General features: G+C 31.6%; 1 protein-coding gene across 4 annotated transcripts in view; it reads left to right on the top strand.

The window, feature by feature from the left end:
- The window catches only part of IMMP1L (inner mitochondrial membrane peptidase subunit 1), a 59,940-nt gene that overhangs the window by 16,449 nt on the left and 20,100 nt on the right, over nt 1-23,391 (top strand). For all 4 annotated transcript variants that reach the window (XM_006907999.3, XM_006907998.3, XM_015586411.2 and 1 more), the window contains exons 3-5: nt 14,088-14,221; nt 15,813-15,901; nt 19,337-19,463. In XM_006907999.3, coding sequence (XP_006908061.1) covers nt 14,088-14,221; nt 15,813-15,901; nt 19,337-19,463 — 350 coding nt within the window. The remainder of the gene's footprint in view (nt 1-14,087; nt 14,222-15,812; nt 15,902-19,336; nt 19,464-23,391) is intronic.

The following is a 23,391-nucleotide window of genomic DNA, read 5'->3' as shown; positions in this document are numbered from 1 at the left end:
GATATATGTTTGATTATGTGCTGTTACTTATATTGCAGAAAGTGTTTTTATATACCCTGGTATTTTAGTTTTAATCTTGTCAATTTATATTATTAACTTCATGATTATTGTATTACTTAATTTTACATTTATATTTCTTAATGAGAGTAATTGCTTATTTAAAAATGTATTTTGTATCTGATCACAGTGCTGAAATTAAAGAAAGGCGATTGACTCTTAACTAAGCACTTAGATATTTTTCACTGCCATCTAAATTTTTTAGTTTAAAGCATCAAATTAAATAATATTTTATCCTGGCTTTTATTTTAAGTCATGCATTTATAAACTGAAATTCAGATAAAAGATAGTTTCAAAATAAATTCAGTATATTACTTATGAGTGGAGCAACACATTAGCATTGGGTTCACAATAGATCATATCGCTTTTATTCCATCTTACAAGCTTAGCAGCACAAACAGAATAATCAACATATTATTTGGCTGTCATCTGCTGAACAGAAACCAGAGATCACAAGGAGGTTTTCCCTAGCTGTGGTGATGGCCTTTTTGTTCCAAGCCCCCATCTGGGAGGGCCATGGTGTGTTATCATATGGAACGCGGGGTTTTCTGTAATCTGCTTAGCTGCACTGCAGTTTGAATCTTCATTCCATGTTTGTGTAATTTATAATTTTAATGAGACCATGGCTCTTGTGGGCTTTGAAATATATTAAAAGCTCTTTTGTGCATATGCTTTTGTTCTTGCTTAATAGGCTCAGTGTATTTAAAACTGATGAATTTTTATTCATGAATTTGGATGTCTGGGGATTAACTTAGACTGAATATCATTGCTCTCATATATTGATGGTTAGAAAGTTTTTTATTGTTATTATTCTGTTTGGTGTGTGTGTGTGTGTGTGTATGTATGTGATACTTGTAACCAGAAAGGGAAAGAAATACATAATTTTAAAAGGCCAGGGGAAAGTGGCATGACTAGGCCATAAAGAACTAATTTAGATATTATCCATCTTATTTATTGATACTCATATTTTGTCTTTAGTCTAAGTATTTTAGATAAATATTATAAAGGAATAATTATGAAAAAGCAGCTGTTAAATACTTTACATGCTGTTGTCTATATTGAAATAATATTCCAATATATGACAAAGGTAGACTTTGTAATTTAATTGTATTATATCAATTGTCTGTGGTCATACTAAATCTGCCATTAATTTTCTTGAACTAAATTAGGTATATGTTTTATATTTTAACTATATTTTTCCTTGTTTCTATAAAACTTTATTACTGTTTTTTTTTTTTTTAATCCTCACTGATGTCTATAGTGCAAAGACTAATGGAAAAGCAGCTTTTTAATAATTTATAAAAATTGACTTTTTCCTTTTGCTAAAATTCTTAAATATACTAAATACTTCAAATCTCTGTAGTTATTATGATGTATTTTTAAAATTTGAGTATAAACAGTATATAGCACCTTAGGAAAAAAATGGCCCTTGCTAGATCCAGACATGTCTTTTGAAGTTGCTGTTTATTGGAGTCAATGAGAAGTGCCACACAGACCTTCCTAGTCTTTTATGAAGTTGTCCAAGATGTATTTTTTTCTAAAAACCTATGCTTTCTGGATTTAAAGCGTTTTTGAAACTATAAAACATCATTCTTCTTTTGGTACGTGATAGTCAGCAATTTGGTTGGTCCCTTCTTCTCCCTCACTACCCTTAAGCTAGAAATATGAATTAGTTGCTAAAATGACAGCATTTTGTTCTTTCTTTACTAAATTTGTCTATCAGATTTAGCATTGGAATGCTTTTTCTTCCATAACAGCCCTCTGCTTTTTTAAAGTTGTATAATTTCAGTTAGCTTAAGAATATGTTATTGAAAATGTGTTATCTGCTAAAGCAGTGCTGTCCAATAGTTTACATGTATGTATTTTATTTAACCCACTATATCTAAAATAATGTTTTCAACATGTAACAATATAAAATATTTTATTTTTGTATTAAGTCTTCAAAGTCCAGTGTATATTTTATACTTAACAATACATCTCAATTTGGACTGGTCACATTTCAGGTGCTCAGTAGGCATATATGGCTAGTGACTACTTTATTGAACAATATAGCTCTAAAGTATTATATATAAATATATAAAGTATTATATGTAAACAAATGCATATATTTTTGCATTTCTCATTATATTCTAGTAATATTCTAATATTCACTTTGTAGTTGAAGTTACAGTGTTTTTTATAGCTCTACCACTGATACTGTTGGTGTATATCTGCTTGATTAATACACAAAATCAGAATTATGTCACCTGACTCCTGAGTACTTATCAGATATTATATAGACATGCTTAAAGATATTAAGATGATAAGGCGATAATGGCTAATATAATGGATGTGGTATGTTCCTCAGCAGTTGTGGGCAAGTCAGACTTTTCAGATAAGCCATATTTCAGGTATACCAAGGAGCTTAGTTTTACAAGAATCTCATGGCAAATCTTAATACTTTTTTAAAATACAAAGTTGAGAATTCCTCTTCGCATTCTTAGAATTTTTCTGTATAGGTATTTGTGTGAATGTATATGAATCCCTTTTCATATGAGTTTGCTTAGAGCTAGCTAGTATAAGTTTAAAATTAGAAAAAAAAAGCTAAACATAAAGTAGTGCTTTCTAAAATAGCTCTAGGATGCTATACATTTTAAATACTCTGTATATATTCAAATAGAAGGAGAAGTTGCTTCATTAAGTACTTTAAAAACATATAGTTAAGAATTATAAAACTGTGAATTATAATTGATTTGAATTGATTCAGCTATCTTAAAGTAAAAAATGACTCAGGTGATTTGTATAAAATGCTGTGGTATTTTATAAAAAGTAGAGAAATTCTTATGTGTAATTGACATTCTTGTTCAAGTATGCTTTAGAGAGAAAATTATATGTTCATGAGATCTTTGAATTTTTTATATTTTCTAAATTTTGAGAGAAGTTAACTAATTTTTATGTAATCTATCTTTTATGTAGATATTGGCTGATATTTGTATTCTTTTACCAAATTTTTATTGACTTCTATCTGTAACTTCTGCATTTAAAGTGTTGGCACAAAATGTTAAACTTTTTTTTAAACAATACCTCTAGTTTCTTGGAGATGATAAATCCATCCATTGATTTCCTAATTTTATTATGTACACAGTGAATTGTAATCCAAGATTACAGCAAACAAGATGTTAATTTCGAGCCATAATCTATGTACATTTCAATTACAGAGCATGATTGTTATAGAAGCACAGAATAAAAAGGAATAACATTTGTGCTATCCTCACAGGAGCTGTCAATAAAAGATGTAATAGGGGATTTAGGAATCTGGAAATGGCCAACTAATTTATGTGAATCTATTTTATTTCAGCTAGAAAGACCAAGCTCTTTTTCGTCTGCACTGCATATTGCAGAGCACAGGCTGTCTATAGAAAACCAGGCGGCTGCATATGGATAGTCCCTTGATATCATTCACTTGCTGTGTAATCTTATTATGCAAAGTTCTAATCTTCACCTAGAATGAATGCCTCTGGGTCAGAATATAGTCATATCAGGGTTTTTGAGGTCATGTTTTGTGATCCTTAGCTTATTCTTCTAAGTAGGGCTGGGATTTAAAGGGTATTCCCCAGACACTAGCAAAGATAGACAGCAGAACCTGCTGCCTTTTTGGAAGACAAGACCAACATGAGGTCCCTGGTAGGATTAAACTTGATTTGTAGCTGTAGGATTTTTTAACAGATGTATTATTGGACAGGGAATAGGGGGCCACCAGCACAGCAAAATTGAATCACGACTGGCATTCTCAGGGAGTTTGCTGCCTGCTAAAACAGCAGCTGCATGTGGATTTGACTTCTTTCAGGTGAAGCGACTTCCAGTCATTTGGAAAGGATGGGATGAAAAGGAACCTTGGTGATAATTTTGATGTCTGCAAGATTTAGTACCAGTGTAATGGGATTATCGGTAACACCTTCACTGCAGAAAAAGCCACCTGGCGCTATAACTGGCAGCAACTGGGAACTAATCCTTTCCCATCTCTTGGATGTCATTCATGAAGCTCAAAGCGATTTCTATCCTGCTAACTGTGATTAATTTTATAAACAACAACAAAAAATAAGGTGACCAAAGCAAAAAATATGCTTTTTATTAATTATTTAAAATATGTAGCCTTATAGGCTACTTGACTTATAAATGTATGTATGACATATATAAACCATAAACTATGTATGACTTAAAATTTACTAAAGTGTTCAAGTAGAAAAATTGATTAATAATGTCTTTTATACTTTTTCTAGTTGAGTGATGTAATGTATTTGCTGTTGGTGAAGATTTATATTTTAGATTAAGTGTTAATTTAAATATTTTACTGTTCTTTTGGATAGAAGGCCATTATCAAGAAATTAAATAAATGTTTATAGGTATGAGGAATTGGAATTAAATGTTTTAATGATATAAGAATAGACACATGTTTTTGATAATTAAGGTAATGCTAGCTCACACTGCTAATGAAAAGGGATCTTTCTTTGTGAAAGTATATGATCTTAATATGTAAAAGTCCTAAAATAGTTAATATTACTGAATAGACTTGTTTTTTTAAATCAGAAATTCTTAGAGTATTCCTTTAGCATGTGGGGGTTTAGTTATTTGCTCTAGAATCATGTATTAGTTAATTGAAGTTTATTTTTTTAAGCATTTCAACTAAAAACTTTATCAAGTACTTTGTTTAGAGGTGTTAATTATTTTAATATTCTTCTCTTACATGGTCCAGAATAAACTGAGAGAAAATGAAGTGAAATTATCCCATCAGTCACCCAAACAGTATGCAACATAACTGCCAAGACTAGAAAAGATAATTAGTGTTGTCAGTGTTATGATCCTAGAGTACTTACTTTTAAAATATTTATTCATAGAACTTGATTTTTACCTTATGTTTTTTGATTTAGTAGCTTTGTATTTTAAAAAAACAGATTAGAAAACCTTAATCTTAATGTTTTTAAACTGTACTAACTAAATATAGGTGACTAACAAAATACTTTTTGAAATTGTAGGAACTAAAATGTAATCATCCATTATGTATAATATATTGATTTACTTGTAGCCTTTGTTTACATATAATATATTTTATGTTCCATTTGAAGTCTTTATTAGAAAAATCAAGAAATATAATACAATAAATTTATGTAGAGATCTTTGGTCAAACCTACCTAGCAAATTTGTCATTCTTCATGAATTTTGTTTTAACTGAATTCAAGCTATTCCAAAAATGTATTTCTTCCTTTGCTGTCACACTTAAAATGAATGAGAAAGGTTAATATTTCTACTGAATTGCATTATAAAGTCCTTTATAAAGGACTTCTTTAGCATTCTATTTGTATTTTTACTATTGGACAAACTGTTTATTTGAAAATTCCACTATCCTGATGAAAAGATCTAGCTATGAAATGAGTGGTCTAAATTTTTTTTCTTATCCTGATAATATAATTACTTTTATTTTAAATATAAAGTATTTGGTTTATGTTGAATTTCAAAAGTGTATTTTCTCAGGGTAACTTTGTAAGGTAGTTAATAATATTATGTAATTAGTTTTTAAAAGTAGCTTTCTTTACAAACAAAATTTTTCTCAAAGCTTTTATTAAACATGGTCATTATTTACTTTTCTGCTTTTTTAATTTAGCTGGTTACTGAATGGGTCATGAGAGTTTGCATTTTTTCCTTTACCATACAGGGCATTATTCTTGTTTGATTAGAGATGGTTATTTCCTTGGAAAGTCCCAAATAAACTCATCTTAATTAAATTCACTGTAAACATATGAAGACTTCCCAATGATATACATTGTTTTCAGCTAGATATAGGTTGCTTGAATTTAATACCTTATTGATAACTTATAATAACTTTGGCTTATCTTTAAAAGCTGCAATACTAACTTAATTACACAAGTGACCTATAATGATGTCCTTAAGAATTAAGGAAGGTATTTTTAGAGATAAGAGAAAGAGATATAGGGTGAGAGAAATGAGAAGAAAACAGTTTTTAAAAAGATTGTCAGGTGTAACGAAAGCAGAATATGAATCATAGTAATTCTTGATTATTCAAGAGATAAATTCTTTTTTCTCTTTTGGTAATTTATGAGATTTAGTATCATACTAAAGGACTGTGCATGAACTGTAGACTGGCACAGTGACAGGTAGTCAGTGATAATGCTAAATGATATTTCTTCCATTTGAATGCATATCCTTCAACTATAACTATTGCTTGTACAATTTGTATATTGTTCTGAAATAGATGGATTATATAGCCATTGGGGGATTATTAGTGGATGTATTAGATAGTTTTGATATTTCATTGTTTGGAAGCTGGTACTTGATTATATTAAAAGTATCAACTGCTTATGCTATAGAAACAAAATGAGTTGATTTTTGGATATATATATATATATAAAAAATGAACTTCAGAAAATAACATTGGCTTTTTAGAAATCACTGAAATGTTAGCATTGTAAAGTTTATTTGATGAAAATTTATAGAATTATCTCAGAGTTAACGTTCAGTTTAAAAACAATGACTGGTTAAATTTTGTCAAGTTTTTTTGAAAGTATTGAAAATGTCTCAGATGACAACAGAAAGTCCTTTACTGGGCTTCCTTTCTGGGGGCTTATTAAAACTACAGATTCTGCAGCCTTGTTCCCACAGATTGTCATTCTTTAGCTCTATGATGAGAATCTGGGAATTTAGATTTTGAATTAGGTTCTCAGGTTATTTTGATGCTGCAGTCAGACTTAAAACAGTATTCACTGCTTTAAACCTTAAAGTGATGGCAATTATTTTCTCTGGCAATGATTCAAAATAAATAGGTTTAAATAAAATCTTCATAGATTATGGGGATCAGAGCTCCTTGAATCTGCGGTTCTAGAAAATAAGAAAATACCCTCTGCAGAAATCTTACAGTAGATTTAACATTATAGATTTGAACAATTCATGAGCAGCGTTGAAGATGATTTTCAAATGGCAGGAATTTGAATTACTTTGATAGAGAGGCTGCTGTGTGAGTGAATTATTTAGCTATTGAGCAGAGTACATCACTCAGCATCCATGTCTTAATGAGTCTTTGTTGTTCTTTCCTAGTCACAATAACTTCCATTCAGGGTCTGAAATGGACATATATCTTTCAGTTACTTTATATCATCATATGAAAAAAATTATTTTGTGTAGGTATTTGTGAATTTGAGAAATCACAGGTGTCAGGAAAGTCTATTGTTTTTTCTTGTCCAAATGAAGGTATGTAGCAAAAGTATAATGTTGGGATTTGTCTTATACTTCACATCTGCTTCTCTCTCCTCACCTTTTCTTAATGTGAGCACTTTAAATGTTAATATATTCACTAACTGTTCCTCTTATTAAAACAAAACAAATTTATGATATTAATCTCTTTGATCGGCTGCTTATAATTTAAAATGAATGAATTTCTGTAAACAGGTAGTCTCAATTAACATTGATATTTTACATTTTTTTTTCCTATTTCTGAAAAAAGTGCTCTGTCTTCTTTCAGAAGGAAATTCACATCTGAACCATCAGGTGGATGTTTCCTTCGTGTCTGAAATCACTTAGCCTGCTTCTGTGGTTAGGTCTAAATCATAATCTTAGGCTTGTGCCCGTATTCTGAGAGACTTTGAAGAATGGAAGAATCTCTAGCTTCTTTTCAGTTTCTAGAGTTTACTCTGCTTCATGTTTTTAGCTAGTTTTAACATTAGTTCAACCTTTCTCTTTCCCATGCTTCTTTTATACTTTCCAACATTTTTTTTTTTTTTTTAATTGAGTGGCAGTAGAGCATAATAGCAGGCTTTAGAGCCTAACTGCCTCATTTTGAAATCTGGCTCTGCTGCCTAGAAGCTGTGCGATTTTGAATAGTTCCTTAACCTCTCTGTCGCTTGGTTTATCTGTAAATGAGATACTTAAGTTCTCATAAGGTTAGTTTAAGAATGAAATGAGTTAATGTAATTAGAACAGTGCTTGGCACATAGCAAAAACTACTATTTAAGAATTTGCTGTTACTGTTGCTGTTGTTATTTTGGTTGGTATTTTATGTGTATTGAAAGAAGCCATTATAATACCTACATCCCAAATTGTTTTTTCTAACTTTATGTTATAGGAAGATATCTTTTTATCTATAATGTAGGTAACTGTTGAAAGTAGATATCAACTTTACTTCTTTATGCCAGCATTATATGGAATTTTCCTATTTTAAACAGAGCTTCTTAAAAGTTTTCTGGGTGAATTATTGTATACTTCTTTTTCTATATTATGTGATGAGTCACAGCTTTTAAGTTTCTTTTTCTTTTCCCTTAGTTTTTCTATTAATTATTTGATAGAGAACATAGGCTCCCCTTTGTAAGAATTGTTTTTATATATTAATGACTCAGTTTTTAAAAAATATAAGTGTGAAAGGGAATAAAAAGTAACACATTCTGTTTCCTGAGTAGAATAAGAATTCATTGACATTTGGGTTGTCTATAGTTTTGGGATATTATGAATATAGATGCTATGAATATTCTTTTATATATCTTTTGGTGAACAAAAACATTTTTTTTCTGTGGCATATGTACTGGAGTAGTAGCTGAACCACAGGGTATGTGTTAGATTATTAGATACTGCCAAACAGTCTTCAAAAGTGGTAGGGTAATTTCATCCCTTCACCAGCAGTGATTGAGAGGTCTAGTGGCTCCATATCTTTTTCAGCTCTTCATATTATTTCATTCTAATTTTAGCCACTATGGTGGTTTTATGGTAGCGTCTCTGTGGCAAATGATGATGAATGAGCTTTTCATATTCTCATCAACAATAGGATATCTTCCTTTGTGAAATCTCTAAGTTTTTAACTTAATTTTTGTTGTCTTTTTCTTAATGATATGATAGAATTCTCTGTATATTCTAGATGTGCTTTGCCAGATATGTATCTATTTAGATATCACTATATCTATCTAGATAGATATAGATATTTTCTCCCAGTCTGTGGATAGGCTTTGTTTTTTTTTAAAGATGGTTTTCATACACAGAAGCTTTTAATATAATCAAATCAATTGGTCTTTTAGGGTTAGTGTTTTTGTGTCATGTTTAAGAAATATTAGCTTTACCCACAAGTAATGAAAATAATCTTCAATTTCTTCTAAAAGTTTTATTGCTTTACCATTTTGTTTATATCTATCTATAACCCATCTCAAATTAATTTTTGTATTTGGTGAGGTTATGGATCAAGGTTTTTTGTTTTTTTTTCCAGTATGCATACCTACTTAACCAAACACCACTTACTGAAAGACCATCCTTTTCCCACTGAATTGGACTAAAACCTTTGTTGTAAATCAGATAGCCATATATGTACATATGTGTTAGTCTGTTTCTTGATTTTGTTCCATTAGTGTTTGTCTAGAATTGCCCCAATATAATACTGTCTTACTTACTGTAAGCTTCTATGAATATTAATATCTGAAATAAGTTCTTCCAGGTTTGTTTTTCTTGTTTGCCTTGACTGTTCTAGGTCTTTTGCATTTCCATACACATTTTACAATGATCTTGCCATTTTCTACTGAGGAAGAAAGAATAGACCACTGGAATTGCATTGACTCTATAGATTAATTTGAGGAAGAATTGTTAACACTGAAAATTCTTCCAATCCAAAAATGTAGTATATCTTTCCAATTGTTTATGACTTATTATCTCTCAGCATTGTAAAGATCTTATATGTTTCCTTTGATTTTGTCTTAAGTATTTGACATTTTTTGGTGCTATTATATATATTATCTTAAAATTTAATTTTCGAATTGGTTTTGCCAGTATATAGAAATTCAGTTAATTTTTGCCTACTGATTTTATATCAAGAAGCACTAATTCATATATTTATTATTTTTCTATGTAGAGAAATCTCCTATGTTTATAATGACCTTTTTTTCTTCACAGTTATCTTTTTTAGTGAATTGATATGTTTTATCCAGGTTTTGTAATTGTTCTGTTGTTTTCACTAAGAAGGTTTAATTTGACATGAACTACTCTGTCGAAACTGTCTTTGAAGCTCTCCTCTTGTCTTCTTCACTTCAGTGTTCAGTCATCTCTCTTTTTCCCTCCTTTCCCCCTTCTCATCAGTAGTCTCTCCTCATCATTAGCCTGCCTTCCTATGTGATTGTTACCATTGCCTCTCAAGCATGTGCTACTGTGTTTTTATATTTTAAGAAACATGCTCAATACTATACTCTTCCTATTACGCTTTTGCAATGGTTTTTAACTGAGGGCAGGTTTGCCTCCTAGGGGACATTTGGCAATGTCTGGAGACATTTTAATTTGTCACAACTGGGAAAGGGAGTAGTACTGGCATTTAGAAGCCAGGGATGCTGCTAAAATCTTACATAAGATAAGATAAGATAAGATACATCTTGCATAAGATAGCTGCTTACAACAAAGAAATCTGGCTCCTCCTGAGGATGGAAACTCTTACCTCTACTGTTTAGCTTGCCTTCATAGTCAGAGTTTTCCAAAGAGTTGACTGTATATGTTGTCTCCTTTTCCAAATCTCTCTTTCATACTTTTAAAAAAGTTTACATATTTTTTCAGGAATTACTCAGCTGATTTTTTTAAAGGTCAAATACTACTACAAAGCTTATAAAGAAAACAGTAATATTCTCCTAACACCCCATGTATTTAATTACATAGTATTGGCCAGTTAGATATAGATGGAATGAAAGTAGCTTTTCCTGGATAAAAAGAAAAATTAGTAGAGAGTAAACTCTTGATACTTTTTCCTTCTTCTTGCCTGTAAGTTGGATGTAGCAGTTAGTGTTGTTAGAAGATAAACCCCTTGTTTAAATTCCTGAGTTTTTAGTTTTCTCATTTTCAGAAGAATATAATACTCACTGAGATAGGCATTATCTTTTCATGACTTTCCATTTGGGAGACTTCCTTTCAGAGCCAAAGCTCCAGTGTCATACATGTCCACTTGGATATCTCACAAACATATCAGATTTAACATGATCAAAATTGGACCCTTCATTTTCTACCCCAGATGTGGGTATGAATAGAACTATGTGGATAGATCTCCATTTACCCATTTACTCAATCCAGAAACTTGAAGGTCATCCTATTCTTTCCTTTTCCTTGCCATTGAATTTGATTCCTAAGTTTCTTGAATCCATCCATTTATCTCCGTCACCACTGCCAACACTGTGGTTGGTCTAGCCTAACTGCCCGTCCAATAAACTGTAAGCTCTATAAGGGCAGGTATCATGTTCACTATTGTATTTTCACGGCGGAACACAGTATCTGGCAAGTGGTATATTGTATCACCGGAGTCCTTATGGAAAACAGTCGACACCCTCAAATTAGGATAATTCAAAGACAACTTATTTACTGAAGCTAATTACAAAGTTGTGTGCACCTTTCATCTGTATTAACAGTATCTTCTTGCTAAGTGGCATGTTTCCTCTTGTTTTATAATATGCCTTCTAATATCAGATAAACTCATTTTTATTTTAGTTTTAATATGTAATACCCATTTCACTACTTTTTAAGATTTATTCTCATAGATCACATTTTCAAAGCTAATCTTTAGGACTTACCCCCACTTTTTCTCTAATTTTATAGTTGGAGCAAAGTAGTGTTTAGACAACCTAGTTAACTTTATAGATAATATTTATTCTATGATTATTTTGTTATTCTGCTTAAGAGTCTGTTTGAATTAATAGAGCTTCAGTTATAAAGTGTTTTTACTTTAAAATAGTATTATTTATCGAATTCTAAAAATCATTCATTTTTAAAGTTCATCAGTTATCACTTTAAGCCATAGTCCTACTGATGGGAGGAGTTACTTTTCATATTACCTGAAAGATATAATGAGAATACTTTTTAATGTTACTGAGAATTTCTTTCTTCAGTGCCTGTGACATTAACATGTTTCTTCAATAACCAAGAACCTCGGTGGTCTTCTGTTCATTATTTTGAACATAGTAATCATTGTGTCATATTCAAAATGTGGAAGGTATAGGAGATTTGAGTTCAGTACTCATTCATTAAATCAGGCAGACAAGTCTTCTGTTTACTATCTTCTTTGGTAGGCTCTGAGGATTCAAGAATGAATAATGCACAGTCACTGCCTGTAGACATACAAATATAGTATGTAATAAGGGAAAAGATATAAATAATATAGTGTGGTAAGTATTTTAATCAGTGTGTGTTTAAGGTCAGTGAGTGACACAAAGCAGGAGTAATATTTCTTGGGGGATGGTGTCCGAGAAGCCTTGATAGGGGAATAGACATAGTAAATGTGAACTAGGTGAATGAACTGATAAGTAATAAAACACTAATAAAAATATAGTCCGGCACTGTGGGCTTAAAAATTCTTTTCTTTAAAGATAAGTTAGTAAGAAACTTAGACACTTGAAAATAAAACTGATGTTATGAGATTATACAGTATATGCTGATTGCCAAGTGAATGATATGGTAACTAGCATTTTTTGTGTACTCTGCTACATATACACATCTGATCATATTTAAGTAATCCTCATTAGCTCTCTGAGATAGGTATTGATATTAAGCCCATTTACAGATAAAGACACTGAAACTTGCAAAGTAACCTCCTGAAGGCCGCACAGCTAAAATGTGGTGGAGCCAGGACACAATCTCAGATCAACTTCAGAAACAATGTTCTTAACCTTGAAAAAATGAACATTGAGAACTCTAGGACTCTGGAGGAGAAAGAAATCTTGCCTGTTGGGAGCATTTGGAGAAGAGTTACAAATTAGATAGATGGTGGGTATCATGAAGAATATCTGAGGTGTGAGTGTTGGCATAAATAAGTGTTTACTGGGCAAAGTTTACTTGAAGAACAGACCATTATGATTGAGCAGTCAGTTCATGTAGGAGCATCAGGGAAGATCAGGTTGGAAGTTGAGGATGGGGTTGGGAGCCATCTGTCAAGGATCCTGAAAATGAATCTTAAGTAATCTGTGCTTGATATATAGATAGCTGTTGAAGTTATGGGAGCAGGGAAGTGATATTGGTGGGAGTCAGTGTAACATAATGGTTAAGTTCTTGACTCCATTTTCCAATTTTGTGATGTTCAACCTGTAAGTTTACTACTCTTAGACTCCTTTTCCTTATCTATGAAATGAGCGTGGTAATAATGTCTGCCTTACAGAGGTTAATTTGTAAAGCTTGATGAGTAGCAAATTTTGAGCAAATATTAATTATTATTATTATTATTATATTTTGGTAAATTTAATCTGAGAAGAGTGCATAGTAGCCTTAGGCTATTAGTTGAGAAATGTTTGAAACACAGGTGTTATAGGTAAATAGAAAGGAAAGGACAGATGCTACAACTATTTTAGATGATTATTAATCTTTTAAATTTATATAGCTTTAAAATATTTGATATGATTCTTCATACTGTTTCATAGTATTCACGTGTTTCATTACTATATCAATAGTTAAGAGCTGGCAACTGAATGTAACTATAATTTACAAAATACTTTGTATAAAATTACGTGTTATTGAATTTGATTCTCAACCATTCTTTGAGATATTTCCATTTTATTAAAACTGAGAGGTTAAGTAATTTATTGACAATCACAAGTTAATAAAAGAACCAATTTAATACTTGAATTTCCTCACACCTATTCTAGTGCTTTCTCCTTTATATCGTGATAAGAACTGATGTATAGCAGGCAACAATATGAAAAACTATTATTAGTGTTTTAAAAGAGTTAGTATCTTTTCATAGGTATCTGCCTTAATACCAGAAAATAACCAGGGCATGAAAGGGGACAGACAAGTTCAGAATCTACTAGTTATCTAACTCATATATAAACCTAGTGATGTTTGAATATATTCTCCTCAGTAGATCAAAATATTAAGTGGCTATAATTTGCTATTTAAAATATTAGCAGAAATAAAAATAAGCTCTTTTCTGCATCAGACTGTATTAGACATTTAGTACCTTCTAGGTGATTGGAAAATATTTTACAGTAGAGCTATTTCTTAAGTGTTTTAAAATAGTATTGTTCATGAAACTTTTTGAAATTTACCATCAGGCCAATGGTGGCAGAGTCTACATACAACTATGCTTCGTCGTGCTCTGGGAAAAACCTTTCGACTTGTTGGCTATACTATTCAGTATGGCTGTATAGCTCATTGTGCTTTTGAATACGTTGGTGGTGTTGTCATGGTAAGTTTTTACATTCAAGAAAATAATCACGTTAAATAGTACTTTTTTAAATTGGAGGGAAATGTGTTTTTTCTTTATAATTGAAGTATTTAATGAATGAAGTTTGACTGTTAAAATATAAAATCTTTCTAAATTTTGGGATGTAAGAGAATGTGTTTATATTGGCATTGATATAAAATATAAGAACCATTATTTTAAATGTGATTCTGTTTTGTTTCTGACAGGGGCACAAGTGGCCCTATTAATAGTTTTTTTGTTTTGTTTTGTTTTTGTTTTTTACCATTTTTTGGATGCTACTTCATGTGTTCCAGGATGTATTTGATGTTTTACACTTATTAACACATGTAATCTTTATACTCTGTGTGATGAAACAGGTTCAGAAAGCTTAAGTAATTTGCTCTAGGTCCCACAGTAAGTGGACTTGGAATTTTAACAGTTATCTCCAATTTTCAAAACTCCTACTCTTAACCATTGTGTCTGTTATTAAAACGAAAGATTATTCTGCCTTGTGTCAATACTAAAATGTTAAGGCTACCCCGTCCACCAGTGCTTTTTCTTAATATCGCATTATGAATCTGTCAACCATGACTGTACTGATCTATTGTCATGTAAACGAAATAACTGATTGAATGTCCAGTCAGTGGGTTTTGTTGTTGGTGCTGCTGTTTTTATCAGGTTTACCCTAACAGATTCATAGTCATAAAACCTCGAGTTGAGCTGGCGTAATGCAAATAAATATAGGTAACTGAAACCCCCTTCTTTGATTTTTAAAGTTTACATTAGTACTTCCATTGGGCTACAGAGTAGTAAACATAAACTTTCATTGTGTTCTTTACTATTTTCTGACTAGATAGGAAGTTTTGAGTAGAAACTTTTATTTATGTATAAGTGGACTAATGGAGACTTGTATTTAGATTTTTTAGGTGGCAATGATTGTTTATTACAGGTTGAGGTATATATGAATATTGTTTTAAGACATACCAATATGAAAGTATTAAAGTCCATCTCATAATGCCAGTACTTTTCAGTAGAAAATATAAGTTGCAGCCACATCAATAAGGAAGCTATTCTCTGGGAACAGAAGGAAAGGCATCAACTCATTGAGAATAGTATGATACCACTTAATAAATCACCATGGACACTGGATGATATTTGACAACAGTAAGAAAATAAATCTGTCATTTATTTATTCAACATATATTTATTGAGTATCAATTTCATGCCAAGCACTGTACTTAACCTTGGTTATTCAGCCGGGAACACCAGAGACAAGGTCCCTGGCCTCATGGAGCTAGGAGGATGACCATGTTGCAGGATGGCCAAAATCTAGAAACATAGATAATATTATTTTATTCATGTATTATAATGTGATATCAACAAACCATTTTTAATATATTTGCCTATATTTCCAGACTTGGTGGCCACTCTGTAGAGCTGAACTTAACCTAAGAGCTGCCAGCTTATTATGAATCATCCTCCAAGCTTGAAGAACCATTTGCTTGATTTTCTTTCTTTTAAGCCTGCTTGGATGATTGTATATTATATTAAAAAAGGTTTTTAAATCAAATTACAAAATTACCTCTCTTTTCAGTGTTCTGGACCATCAATGGAGCCTACTATTGAAAACTCGGCTGTTGTTTTTGCAGAAAATCTTAGTCGACATTTTTATAGTATCCAAAGGTAAATTTCTGTCATAGATATGTTACATTTATGGTGAAAGTGCACACACATTGTGTCTTTTCTGCAGTTTCTTCACTTTATCTTTAAAAATTCTTTTGTAAATAATAAAATTAATGTCCCACTAGATAAAATTTTCTCTCCATTTGAGAAATTTTAATAGTTTCCCTAACATGCATAGACTCTTGGGTCATTATGTCCTTTGCATAATGACCCAAAATAGATAGCTAACCCTTTTGTAATGTACATTCAAGCCTACTTTACTTTTTTTGTGGGTCGGGGAGTAGAATGTTTTGAGTCAAGAACTAGGAACTTAGGAACCATATTACATATCCAAATTATTGGTTTGATTTTAAAAATTTTAAATCTTGTATTTCTGTGTATGACTGACTGTCTCTCTACAGTCTGTGATGCACACTTGGTGATTTTTAGACTCTAGCACTTTATGTAGCTGGGAGCCAGGAATCTTATCTATTATGAGTCTCCTGGTTAATTAAGTTGAAAAACTCCTTGGAAAACATTGTTTGCCACTAAATCTTCTCAAATCTTATTTTAAATGTTGTTTCCAGTCCTGTGCTACTATTTATTCTACTAAACTTCATGAGTATTATTCCTTCTGATGGACATATTAGTAATATAATATATTTCCTCTGATTCTCTAAAATTTTGAGTCCATTAGTTTTTCATAATTCTGAAAAAATTTATACCAGTTTTCATCTCTATTAACTCCAAATTTGACCCACTTGAGCTGGGCTCCTAGAACTCTTTTGACAAAAGTAGGTTTAGGCACTTGTCTTTCATTATTGACCTTTTCTGTAGTCTGTTTCACATTCATCAGGAATAGTATAAAACTGTTCTTTGCATTTACTGATCTTTCACCATCTTAGACTCTATAGATAGAAACTATCTCTTGGTCAAACTATATGGTCTGGCATGGTCCCTAGGTAATTCTTCAGATCTTTTATCCATAATAACTTCAAGATACCTAATTAATAGATACGGAGGTTAGAAAATAAAGTTTACATGACAGGTTGTGTTCTAGCTTCCTTTTCTTTCTAACTTGCATCAAAATAACATAATGCAGTCTTTAAATTTATTGGAGATTTAGCCTCACTGTAGCATGAAGACAATCTTTTGCTTTCCATGCTAATGACATAATTTTACTCTCATAGTTCTTGAGTACTCTTAATAAGGAGCTGAACTTGTTGGCTAAATTGTTTTTGAATGAATAGCTCAATATTGTCTCCTTTTTTGATAAACTGTTTGCATTCAGATGCATAATACAAATAACCACATTCAGTAAATTAATTAAGATTCTTTGAAGGTTTCATTTTGTGTTCTATTCATTCAGGGGACCCATTAAGTTGAAAGACAGCTCAAAATGTGGCACTTTTTTGAGACATACCAAAGTGACTTTACAACTAAGATAGTCAGTTGGTAACTTCTACTTTAAAAATATTACTGTCCTAAGTATTCTTTTTCTTTTATCTGTAGCAAGAACTCAGATTTCAGGAGAAATCTCTGGCCCTCGGCAAGGGACATTCTTGCTTGCTGCCTGTTTCTAAAGCTAGAATAGCCATCCATTTTAGGACAAATGCAAGTCTGTATATATGATATCTAAAGCACATGGATCTCTTTTCAGTCAAGTGCACAGAACAGTCATACTTGAGACAATGGCAGATTCATTACTATTTATTCTTTCAACAAAGTTAGTGAGCACCTAATTTATAAGATGTGCTGTATATTATAGAGTGTTAAGATAAATGAGAATGACCTTTGGAAAAGTTTATAATCTAGTAGGTTAATATGGATGTTTATGACTACAAATGAGAAAGGAAAATTTAAGTCTTAGTTCTATTAAGTTCTTTTTAAAACCCTTTTTGAAAGAGTTGAGAGTCCAAGGGATACATAATTTTGATCTATGCTCTAATCATATGTCTCATTAAACCATCAGAAATATAGTCTACATTAATATTGTTTTCTATAAAAACACCTTGGCTGAATTATGACTTTTATGTTGCCATTCAAGTGCAGAGTTTGTTTTAAGGGTCATATGGATTATTTGTCAAGAAATTTAAGATTAATAAAATACCCACAGAAAACACTTCTTTCCACAAAGCTAGCCAAAATCAACTTGTTAGTATGTTACAATCTTTGCAAACTTGTTCTTCTGAACAGTTCCATTGACATGGTTCCAGTTTGTTGGAAGTATAATAGCTTATCCCATTTCAAAAAAAGGACAGCCTTATATTGCCTCCAAATCAGAGAATTTAGTGTTTTAATAGCCTTCAACTCTTAGCAAGAATAGCCTCAAGAAATGACTGTTCTGAATACTGTTTCTTTATTTTTTGTAAAATCTCTGATGAAGAATGGTATCTTTTATTTCCTTACATAAGTATCCTTCTTGTATATTTTTCGTTGATTTAGTTGTTCAGCAAAATTTTGTCATATCTGGCAAACTAAATTTTATTAGTTAATGATTGCCATGTAATTAATCATAATTCATTTTTTGACTTGGCTGCCAAAAGGTTTAGAACTTATTTTAATTCTTATATATAGCAATAACTAGGTTTCTGATTTAACCATCATCTTTCTTTTATATTTATGGCTTTTGATATTATTGTGGCACATACATTTTTTATTATAAGTAACATCAAACTTTTTCTGAAACTAGGTATAGATAATAAGTCAATATATTAAATCCTTTCAAATGTGTGTTAATCTATGGAATTCACTTATTCATTTTACCAGAAAGAGCATATTGTTCTATTTGGTTGAGACATTAGTCCTACATTTTTGTCTCCTTTCCACTTTTAAAGATCTTTTTTATTCTTCTAATACATATAGATTGTTACTTCCATGAAGCATGCCAATTTATTTAGTTCTTGTAGTGTATGTTTGGGCAGCTTTTAATATTTAATTTGGTAGTGTCTTCTGATATTTCTCTTCAAATATCAGTCTTTTTGACTATATTGTAAATTATCTTGGTTATACAGTTTATATGCTGTAATTCCTCAATACATTGAGCTCCAGGGAAACATAAAGGATCTTTCTACCTTTTGAGCGCTCTAGGGTCCATCAATACTGGCTGGACAATAAAATTTACTTAGTTAATTTTGTGGTATTTACATGGAATTGCTTTTCCAGAGATTTGGTTCTAAAAATTTGGACACAGAAGTAACACATAGTAGATACAGTGAAAGAATATAATTCTTACAGAATTATCAGAAATTTTAGAATCTTCTAATAGCTTTTCCATCACTCTCATCATTGGATTCTAACCCACACATGTCAGTCACAAAGGTTCTCTAAGTCGATAAATGTATAGTAAAGATAAAGGGTGTGGCTTTAAGTTGCTTTATAAAAGTATTGTAGCAATGCCATGCATGTGTTTATGCTTAATAAATAACACTAACATTTTGATTTTTTTTCCCACAGAGGTGACATTGTAATTGCAAAAAGCCCAAGTAATCCAAAATCAAATATTTGTAAAAGAGTAATTGGCTTGGAAGGAGACAAAATCCTCACCAGTGGTCCATCAGATTTCTTTAAAAACCATAGTTATGTAAGTAATATTTCAAATATATTATTCATTGGTATGATAGTTTATTAACATTAATTGAAAATACAAAAGAAAATAACTTATTTATGTTTCAAATATAAGTTAAAGTGCTGTATTCAGTAGAATTTAAGTATGTTTAAATTAAGAACCATTTGGCCGTTTTATGTTTTAGTTACTTTTAAAATTGTATATAAACATCTCAGTAATAATTGTTCCAGGCAAGATTCACCAATGGATGTCAAAATATTGGTCAAAAGTTTGAGGAAAAATAGTATATTTGCATAGTCTCAAAGTATCTCTCCCAAAAATCTCCCGATATATATATTTAAAAAAAGGAAAAATGGTAACTACATAGAAGAGGAAGCTGGCAGATACCACCCTGAGTGATCAAGGTTAACCACCAATAACAAGACATCCCAACATAACGTAGCCCCTGAACTGAAGCACTGAGAAGGACATATCACTTTTGTGATATTCTTGCAAAAGAAGATATAACATTAGTCTAAGCATGAGAAAACATCAGACAAACCGTAATTGAGGGTCATTCATGCAACGTAACTGACCAGTAATCTTCAAAATGTCAAGATCCTAAAAAAACAAGAGAAGACAGAATTGTCAGAGACTGGAAAAGACAAAGGAGACATGATAGCTGAATGCAGTTTGGGATCCTTAGAAAGTTTATCAACTGACTTATTAAAGGAAAATCTGGTCAAATCAAATAAGCTTGTCATTTAGTTTTTAAAAATCCTACTTAAATTTTTAGAATAGAAATTGTATATACCTTTGGTATAGTCAACTTGCCTATCCACTTTGAAAAAGAGCAAGAGCAGTGGAATGGGAGCATGAAGAGCAGCTGTCATGTGTTACCTCCTTTCACCAATCACAGGGTTGCTAGGTGGGGGAAGGTGGCCTTTTGTTTACACAGCCTATACTTTTCTTACTTTAATTATTATTACTTAATTTTCTACTTTTATTTAAAATGTCTATGTCACTATAAAATTATAACTGTTACATCTATTAAGTAACTTTACCTCTATCTTCATCTCCAATGTAAGCATATAATTAAGAGTTAAATTGTCTTCATCATTGTAAAGTTATTTTGAACTGTAATACCTTCTGATTGCCCTATAAGTAAATTTGGTCAATAGACTATTACAAAATCAGTATGTCATTTATTTACCATTTGTAACAGACTATAGTTCAGCTATGCAAATGTTTTTGATGTTTATTATTACAATGTTAAACATGCTAGTGATTGTTAGCTGATGGTAATAATGTTGAAGATGATAGTATGGTATCAGGAAACCTATTTTTCTATGGACTTCATCAGGGATACTATATCCTTTCATTCTTCAAAAATGTCATATTTGTACATAATAATTTCATCTTCATATGACTGTTATAATTTTATGACATTCTAGTCACTTCTGAATTGCCTTAGCATTAGTATATACTCGAGACCAGAAATAGTTTTGTCAACAGAGAGAACAGTAAAACATATAAATGATAGCATCTATACTGGTCATTATTCTTGATTTCTTTTTAAGAGTTATTAGAGGAGAAACATCAGGACAAAAGGATTTAGATAAACTGCTAAGTAATTAGAAAAGACTACCAGAGGACTGTTAGGTGTTTATTTTTTGAACATTTTATTTTAAGGAAAACATTCATCGAATTTTTATGTTTGATGAATGAATAAATTAGAGGATAATGCCATTTTGTTCTGGGTATATTCCACTCACTTTGGCTTGCATGTTCATAAGTATACAAACATAATTATAATAATGTTGGCCAACTTAATGTATTTACTCTGTACCAGACACTTTTGAAATTCTTTACAAACAAAGGTTAATTTATTCGGTCATCACAACAGCAACCCAATGATGGTAAGTAGTAAAAGTATTTGACAGATGGGAAAACTAAAAACAGGGAGGTTAAATAAATTGTACCATTTCAAACTATGAGAAAAACGGTTGGAATTTAAACACAAGTAACCTGGCTCCATCCAAAAATCTGTACTCCTCACCATGCCACTACTTCTCCCAACATATCCTCTACTTATTATTATTTCTACTCTCATATCATCAGATTGTACTTCCCTTAAAATATATTTGTCTTTATTTTTAAAAAGAAAGGGCACTGTTTCTGATCAGGGGCAGTACTGGTTGTAAAACAGAAGCTTGTGAGTTTTGAGGGCTCCTCTCCCCGCCAAGTTTTCTAGGCTGGGTTTTTCAAGCCATAAGAGTTGTGTTGCTGTTACAAAACCACTTCAGCAAATGCGTTTCATTAATCAAGGTGATTTATAACAAAAATTCTTCCAATTTTGGAACAGTCTGAAGAGATATCCAAACTGTTTTTGTAGGGTCTGCCCCTCTAGAGTGTTCCCATTTTTAGCTGTCTCAAAAGCACCCTGATGCTGTATTTTATGAAATGAGTTTCTTCCCCTTACCTATGCTTTTAGAAAAATCGTTGTTTATAAGATGAAGACATTATTGTTCAGATTTTGATTGAACTGCACAGTAAAGATGATGCATATGAAATGTGTTTTGAATTCCAGGCAAAAAACATTTATTCTCTAAATATGTGCTTCAGAAAGCAAAACACAAAAATTGTCATTTGGAACCTAGAATATAGAGTTTAGCATATGAAAGAAATAGCATTGTTCCTAAGTTGGCAAAAAACTATATAAACAGATCATTGATTAAGAGATGTGGAACCATTTTATTCATTCCAGAGTTCTAAAAGTCTATGTGGCAAGCAACACTTAGGAACTATGATTTATTTTTTACATTATGCAGTTGAAACTAAGCAGTCCCTAGCAAGGTTCTGTTGCAGTGGGTTTTGCTTATTTTATTTCGATGTTTGAGGCCAGTAATTCTCTCCTTGGGTTATGGGCTGAGCACTGGCTACTAGGATATGAGTTTAATTTGTGACTCACACAAATTGTGCTTAGCTCCAACATCTCGATTAGCTTGCCTTCCTCTACTACAGGAATTCCTCATTTTGCTACTAGAAGCCACTAATTTGCCTAAAATAATTTAGTTGGAAGTAGAAACATTTAGCACATAGGAAATACATAAAATGAACTGGCATTCTCGTATTGATTTGCACAGTAGGCAAAATGCAAAGTAAAAAAAAAATTTAATGTAGGGGATATAGGTCCAAGACTCATGAAATGTAGTAAAATTTTATTATAAAGCTAATGAAGAGTTGAACAAAAACACTTTATCTTTCTGAGGATAACATTGTTTTATAGTCCATAGCTGGGATTCTAATCCGTAGTGTAACTGTGGTACAGTTAGGCATTTTGAAATACAAGTTCCTGTCATAGACTTGCTAGAAAATCTCTGATCTAAACAAACTCCTTTTCCACATCCTCCTATAGGAAAGAGATGTACATACTTACTGACTCCACTCTGACCTTCATGTTCCCTCTTGAACTCATTCCAGTTAGGCTTTGGTCCTCATCACTTCATTGAAACAGTTCTTATCAGGAGTCCCCAGTGACTTCTTTGTTGTCGATCCAGTGATCAACTTTCAGTCTTCGTTTTACTTGATCAGTTGTTGGTATTTGAAATAGTTGTTCTTGAAACCTGATTTCCCTAGATTTTGGGACACTGCTCTCGGTCAGTTTTCTTACTATCTTTCTGCTGCTGCTGAGTTTCCTTTGTTGGTTTCTCCAAACATTGGAGTTACTAAGGGTTCATATTTTAAATTTATTCTCTTGTTTATATACACTCACACTTTATGTGACTTCATCCTGTCCCATGGTTTTAAATATTGTCTAACTTAACTCCCAAATTTATATCAACCACAACTTCTTTCCTGAACTCCAGAATCATATATCTAAAATCTGTGTAAGGTGTCCACTTTAGTATATAAAGATCACCTCAAACTAATCATGTCCAAAGTAAACTCAGCACGTCCAAAA

The sequence above is a fragment of the Pteropus alecto genome, unplaced genomic scaffold (genome assembly GCF_000325575.1).
Source record: "Pteropus alecto unplaced genomic scaffold, ASM32557v1 scaffold71, whole genome shotgun sequence".
In the NCBI taxonomy this organism is placed as follows: Eukaryota; Metazoa; Chordata; class Mammalia; order Chiroptera; family Pteropodidae; genus Pteropus; species Pteropus alecto.
The sequence above is the reverse complement of the archived record's forward strand: the minus strand, read 5'-3'. Positions and strand labels throughout refer to the sequence as shown.